Genomic DNA, 7,357 nt, shown 5'->3' on the forward strand with positions numbered 1-7,357 from the left:
TGAAAACAAATTTTTCATTAAATAGCTATGAGTTTGAGAAAACCCTATAATCCATGTGGAAAAAAAAAAACCTATTTTTAATTTTTAATTGCTATATAGACTTTACACAGAAATTGCAGAAATTTGAAGTTCGAAAATCCTCACCACTGATAGCATATATATCACATAATTGAAAGTTGATTATTGCAGTGGTCAAGTAAAATGAGATCGGAAATTTGAAAGGGTATATTTCTCAAGATCAAACAATAAGTTCAAAATGTTTATGCTTTTTTTAAATTTTTTTTTTTAATTTTTGAAGTTAATGAGTAACTTAGGTGGAGTTTTTTTTGTCAGAAATTTGAATAGACTTGAATTAGTTTAAATTTTGAATAAAGCTGAACGTCTGAATCTGAATAATATGTTTAAATTTTTGTCTGAATCGCTAAAAATAAATACGAAGTTATTTGTTCTTTAACTTAAAAAATCTGAAAAATAATATTTTTATATTTATGCCCTTACAAATTATAAATGTTAAACAAATAATAAATATCTTAAGGAATATAAATAAGATAATAAATTATCTTCAATATTCTATATTATACATGTTAATCAATTTTATTATATTTTATGATGTTTTTATATGAAAAATATTCATAAAAAATTATGAAGATAAATAACGCTAATTTGAAAAAATAAAAAGATAAAAATAATAATAATCTACCACTATATATATTCATAAAAAATTATGTGTCGTTGTATGTTATGTTGGGACAATTATATAGTTGTTTTGATGTGTGCACGGAATTATATAGCCGTTTGATGATGTGTCTAATTTGAATTTAGGTTTTAGGAAACAGGATATTTTATTGCATGATCATTAAATTTATCCGTGAAGAAATAGCTGTTGAATTACGATTTTGGTGCATAAAATTTAAGGGCCAGCAGCTAATCGCCATTGGCTGTAAAGATAGTTAAGGGTTTGGAAGCGCCAAAGCTGCAAATAGCACGTGTATCAATTTATTATTAGTATTATTATTATCTATCGATTTTAAATATTATAAATTATTTATTTTAATATTATAAAAAAATTACAGGCGACGCTCGTGTGGTTAATTCAATTTCTGGTGCTCGAAATTCAAATGTAAATGTATTGAATTGTACGTGAATCGTTGAGCAAAATTTCACTATAAATTGTGTAATGTGATAATGATTACCTTTGCATATGATTTTCAGAATTAGATGAATATTTTATTTTTCTGAATATGTCTAAACAATTTATGAATTTTTATCGAAACCCGCATCATCTGTAATTGAAAGGATTAATGGGTGCATGGTTAAATTCGGAGTCATAGCACTTCCTTTACTTGCCATAAATTTGCCATAAATGTGGGAAAGAAGACATATAAGAATTGAAATTTAAGGGCTCAGTAGATAGAAATCAGCAGTTTAGGATATTATGAAAATATTGAAATTTGATACTCCAAAACATTCAGAGCAAAAGAGAAGATAAGCATGCAATTCTTCGAGTTCATTTGAACTTCTTGAGAGCATAGATATTTTTCTAATGTTTCGGAGCAGGGACCTTCTTGAATAAAGAATGAACTTATATTTGTATATCAGTCCTGCTACAGGAAGATGTTGAGTCAATCTTACAGTTTCACTTAGATGAATGACTTGTGGAGTTTCTAAACTTAGGCTCCATTTGGTATTGCTGTCTACAGTAAGATGTTGAGTCAATCGTACCAGTTCCTTTTGCTATTGTTTATCTACTATCATCTCCTTTTATTGTTATTCTTATTACTATTTGTTATGAACTGTCTTTGAAAATCTTTTTGTTTCTATAGACCTTTGCTAGTTCCTGAGATTTAAATTCATGGTGTAGAAGTTTGTTTCTCTGTGTCTTAATTCTCTCCAAAAGTTTTAATGTTTTTGTGAATAAAATAAGCTGCTAAAATTTTCATGATTGATAATTTTGACCTGAGCACGGTAAGTAAGAACGCAAATTTGTTTACAGCTGGTTTTAGATCTTACATGCATTTGACAGTGCAATTATTTGATGCATAGAATATTTACAACTGATGGACAAAATAGTTGTGACTGATTGATTCTAATATGAAGCATCTTCTTGCATTATACGGAAGTCAATTTCATTGGTTCAGAAGGTCTTTATTTTTTATTTTTTGCATTGATGACTTTGCTTCATAGACGCCAAGGAACTCGATTATTACATTCGCCTATCTAATCACGTTAAGGGAACCTCTGGTATGATGATTTGAAAAGAATCAATAGCTTGGACAAAACTATGGCCATGCAGGAGAGTTTCTACCACTTAGTAGGGATTGCAAAGTTCTATAAACTTATTCGGAATGCAATATGCATAAGTTGTATAAGCATTAACTTAAATAGTTGTCCATATTGGTGAGTGCTCTCTATATCTACATGTATGTGCTGATTCTGGTGTTGGGAATTTCCAGCATTCGTTCTAGTTGTACTTAAATTGTTATTATTTAACAAGATTCTGCTGTGTTCTTTAGGTTATTCTTGACAAAAAAATAAATAAATAAACTATTCCTTAGTATGGTTGACTGATAATAAACTACTCCTCTTGCTTCTGTATTATCTGATTGCTTTGTTGGTCCTTTCCGAACCTCTTCAAACTTAATGTACCTCATGTTGAGTACTGCCCACTTTCTTGGGCAACAGTAATGTTTTCATTGGTGTTGCTGAATCTATTTAATCAAACTGTTCCCCAATCAAAGACTTACCCCTTCTCACTTTTGTCAACCTTGCTAACTCAAGGTCTGGCTCCTTGTTGGTTAAAACAGAAAGGTGTTTGATATAGATATCAAAGTGTTCGACAAAATGTCTCAATGAAGAATACTTGGCGGGAAATCTTGTATTTGAATTCTGAAGCAAGAAAGACATCCACAAGGCATGGAGATGAAAGTTCTTGAAGTTTGTAGAATCAGGGAAGATCAGTGAACAAGATTGAGAGCCAAGTATCAAGGGTCAAGTTTGACTATAGAATAAAACATGAGTACATAGCAAACTTGAGCATCTATGTATAAATATGACATATTACTATCAGTAGAATCCTGCTGGTTTACACAACAATTCTCTGATTTATTCATATTATTCTCTTTGCATTATATTCTGAATCATTGGATATTGTTCACTAGCTTTAGTTTTGTTCACTAGCTTTAGTTTTCAATAAATTTATCTTTGTACTAGAACTTGAACTTCTAGTAGTACTTTTTGTTTGCTTTGACTTCTTTGGAATGCCTCCTAAACCAGAGAAATCACTGTCGTCGTATAAATTCATGTTGGCTTTCCTCATTATTACACCTTTTGGAGACTCATTAGTGGTTTTTGATAAACCTTGTTCAACGTTTAAGGCATTACGGTCGGTAATTGGCGCATATGTTAAGGCCTATTTGAATATTAAATCCTTCAAGCTCTTACATTCTTTTCATGCTACTTCTCTCCTGCAATTATCCTCTGGATTTTGCTCCAAAATCTTTGAATCTAAATGAGTTGAACCTGTCGTATCCTTAGGGATGTTTACAAGCTCTTTCTTTTTTTCATGCTCATTGATAGAGCTTAAGATTCCATCAACGTTAATATGCATGGCAATATTATCTCTTCTCACATATTCCTGCCTACATCTCCAAATTCAAAGACGCCCTAATAAAGACATTGTCCTTTCCATGCATATCACTATCTGTTTATTCAAGTGTTCCAACTTTTTGTACCTGGGATTTTCTAAATTTCATTCTCTTGGCCAAACTTTGTGGCCTATTTCCGTTTGAGACAAATAGATTTCTCCCAGAAAAATCCTCATGATGTTACATTCTGGAATTGGCTTGGGATGACTCTCTAGTCTTGAGAGCCAACGCTCTATAAGATCTTTTTGCTCATTAATTCTCTGCACCCTTAATTTTATCCCTTCAAGTGAGCACACAACATTAAGTTTTAACAAACTCATTAATTCAGGAAAGCACCAATCAACTAAAACCAAAAAAAATAATACATGAATAAGTAGATAAGACTAAAACTAACTATAAAATTCCAATCTCCAAATGATCAAGTGAACCCTGACGGCCTGAACCATACTGTTCACAAATGGATGCATGGCCATCCAAGTAACAAGCTAACAGCTGCCAATGTCTTAGTTCTACAAATACCATCATATCCACTATCAAGCTCAACTCCTCCTGTTACCCACTAAACGATTGCAGCATGTTCTCTTCAAAACAATCAGAATCATCCACCACTTGCGTTTTAAAATCTTGTCCTCCAACTATCTCAAACATTTAGTTTATGGATCTTGAGATTTTTTTTTTTTAAGCTAGTGCAATATGAAATCAAATTTTAGCACTTAAAACAAAATATCCTCTTCCATACTCCATGCTTGATAGTGCTAGTGGGTCTAGGTCGGTTAAGCGGGGAGTCAATGTCGCTTAATCTCTCTTCTAACTTATTCAGATGATGCCACTTTGGTTCAAAGTCCATTTCAGGCTCTGCCTGGATTTGAACATCAGGAACATCCTCTATCTCTGTTATCTCATGCAGCGGCTGCATGCCAAGCCTGTAAGAAGATGTGGTTGCGCTTGAGCTTGATGCTTCTCCTGGAATCACTGGCTGCTTACCATGCCTGTGAGAAGATGTGGTTGCACTTGGGCTTGATGCTTCTCCTGGAATCACTGGCTGCTTGCCATGCCTGCGAGAGGATGAGGTTGCGCTCGAGCTTGGTGCTTCTCCTGGAACCATAGACATGATCAACGATCCATTTTTAAAATCTTCTTCTTCTTTTAGTCCATCCACACAAATTTTCTTATTCCAGCACATCATCATCAATTCATAGCATTTCTTTACTTGCTTCTGAAACAGCAGAACACAGTCACACACATTGCAACAAAAGAATGTATCAATCAATAATCAATTCACTCATATATTCAAATGTTATACTTACAGCGTTGACATGTCCTGCCTTTAACAGACTCAGCCAGCACCTCTCGCAAGCCGACATGTTGACATTCCCATCTTGAAAAAGAAGTTCGCAAACTGCAATAACAACTGCTGCTGCTATCACTGAAGGCTTGTACTTTGTAAAGCCAGTATCTGTCGTCAAAATTGATGCATATACAATTGTTATTCATCAAACATATACACTATCGTTTAGTTTTATCATGTGCTACAAGTGACTTCTTACAATCTTGCGAGTCAACTATGATCTCATGAACAGCTCTACGATTGATGCCTTTCACTGAGCTCTTTTGAAGAAAATGCGGCACAAAACACAGTCATTGCATCTCCCACTCGCCATTCAAGTGCCGTGAGAATCTCATGCTCCATGTTCAGTACATGTTTTTGATACTCCCAATTCAGATTGTTATTTTCCTGTTATTTAACCCGTGAATAGTAGTTATACAGCCGAATCCTCAACATTTTGAAAAAAATCTTAAAAATTTTAACATTAAATTTCTTCAAACAAATTGATTTTACCAGAAACTTTGGTAACGAGAAATGTTTGTCTCTCCTCCTCCAAGCAATGGTTAGGCAACAATCGGCGGCAAGAACTATATCATCTCGGACACGTCCTAGAACATTCTGATGATTAAAAAAGTTGATAAAGTTAACAAATTGATAAACAAAGATCTGTGAAAACTATTTATAGCAACAACAAAAACAACAATAATAAAATTTAACAGAATTAATACCGGAAGTTCATTCCTTGAAATGAACATATCGAAATAAGTCATTGCAAGATAAGGTATCATTGCTTCGCGTTTATAAGATTTTGAATTCTGCAGGCAAACCAACACATGTATAAACACAATCAGTAAGTTTCCTAAATTTATCATACGACTTAATCATATTCATATGGTAGAGAATGGATCAAAACAGGGGAAAAAGTTGAGTTCTTTCATCTCCTTTCTTTTTCCTTCATAATTTTCCTTAGAACCAAACAGAAAAAAAATAAAAATAAAAATAAAAATCCCATTTGTCTTATTCCTAACTTTTTCTTGAATTTCCCAACAACCAAACAGAACCCATGAGAGAACACTTCTCAAGAAAAATAGTTCTTTCTCAGCAAGCAACGTGACACTACATATCTCATTTTCTTTATTTCCCTTTCATTTTGTTGGGAAACAAACAGAAAAGAAAGAGCAAGAAAGGCAAACAAAAAGCACAAACCAAAACATGTATAAACACAATAAAAAAGATTCATAAATTTATCGTTCGACATAATCATATTATTCACAGGGTAAAGAAGACACCAAGACAGGGGAAACAGTTCAGTTCTTTCATCACACAAACTTCCCATTTGCCCTTATTCCCAACTTTTTCTTTGCTTTCCCACCAACCAAATAGAACCTAGAAGAATGTTTTCACTTCTCAAGAAAGAAATTCTTTCTCAGCTAGCAAGGTGCACTACCATCTATCATTTTCTTGGGAAATAAACAGAAAAGAAAGAGAAGGATTTCAAAAAGACTTACTCGGAGAATCACTGTCACAGCAATTTGCCTGAGAGTGGCTATTCTACTTGTTTCAAAGCCTGCAGCCGCCACGTAGTCCGTTTCGGCTATGAAATACCTCAAAAATCTTGTTGTTCCTCACTGACAAATAGACTTAATCCGGCCCGGATCAATTTAAGGCTATAAGAGTCACCTTGATAATTTATGATAAAATTTATTTGAATTTGATCAATTATATAATTATTAATTTAAATATATTATTCAATTAAGATGTTACGGTTTATTTTGCTAAATTATTTTAAACCGATTACTCTATTAAATGAAAAAAATAAAAAACCCTCCGTCGCCAGTGAAATTCTTGGCCAACAACAGGCACCAGCGATGCAAAAATCGTTCACACAATCTATCCAATGGCGCACTTATGTGAAAAGATCATCAACGATGGCCAAATCGCTGCCTTGAACTTCAGAAGCTCCGTGACGAAACGACAGCGAGTCACAGTGCGCTGCCAGCCTGCCGCTATCCTCATGAAGAGCATCATGCACTCTACCTTCTAAAGGTGGCGGTGTACTATGAATAGCCACCATTAAACGATGGCGGTTCTGGGCTGTGATTTCGTCGTGTCGTGGATCCCTTGATGGATAGCTCACGAGAAATAGATTCCAACAATGCTGGCAGCATTAAAGTAGGGCAATTTTTACTTTTTCTAGCATGTTTGGCCGGCGCGACTGCCAATCGAAAAATCACTCAATTTGTAGGAATGCATGTTCTCACCTGGCTTTCCTCATTATTACTCCTTCGGAAGACTCACTGGTGGTTCATTGGTGGACCTTGATCAACATATAAGGCGCGCAATCTCTGATTTCAAAATTTTCAATTCCCGCCAGTATTTTGACAAA

General features: G+C 34.1%; 1 protein-coding gene and 1 long non-coding RNA gene across 2 annotated transcripts; both read right to left on the reverse strand.

The window, feature by feature from the left end:
• Positions 1 to 4,037: 4,037 nt before the first annotated feature.
• Positions 4,038 to 5,037, reverse strand: LOC112099668. The gene is made up of 3 exons (XM_024187088.1): positions 4,952 to 5,037; positions 4,384 to 4,860; positions 4,038 to 4,193 (listed from the first exon to the last, which is right to left on the reverse strand). Exons 1-3 carry the CDS (start codon positions 5,006 to 5,008, stop codon positions 4,038 to 4,040), a joined length of 690 nt encoding a protein of 229 aa, XP_024042856.1. The 5' UTR covers positions 5,009 to 5,037.
• Positions 5,038 to 5,508: 471 nt separating this feature from the next.
• Positions 5,509 to 6,560, reverse strand: LOC112100776. The gene is made up of 3 exons (XR_002907072.1): positions 6,480 to 6,560; positions 5,700 to 5,786; positions 5,509 to 5,589 (listed from the first exon to the last, which is right to left on the reverse strand). It is a non-coding gene; the product is annotated as an uncharacterized LOC112100776 (long non-coding RNA).
• Between the last annotated feature and the right edge of the window lie 797 nt (positions 6,561 to 7,357).

Source organism: Citrus clementina, unplaced genomic scaffold (assembly GCF_000493195.1).
Source record: "Citrus clementina cultivar Clemenules unplaced genomic scaffold, Citrus_clementina_v1.0 scaffold_9, whole genome shotgun sequence".
Taxonomy (NCBI): Eukaryota; Viridiplantae; Streptophyta; class Magnoliopsida; order Sapindales; family Rutaceae; genus Citrus; species Citrus x clementina.

Bases quoted from the DNA above. Each gene is read 5' to 3' on its own strand.
- LOC112099668 (XM_024187088.1), bottom strand. From the start codon at position 5,008: ATGTCGGCTTGCGAGAGGTGCTGGCTGAGTCTGTTAAAGGCAGGACAT. The intron at 4,861-4,951 runs GTAAGTATAACA...CTGCTGTTTCAG, and splicing joins AGGCAGGACATGTCAACGCT to AAGCAAGTAAAGAAATGCTA. The intron at 4,194-4,383 runs GTATGGAAGAGG...AGTGGGTAACAG, and splicing joins CTAGCACTATCAAGCATGGA to GAGGAGTTGAGCTTGATAGT.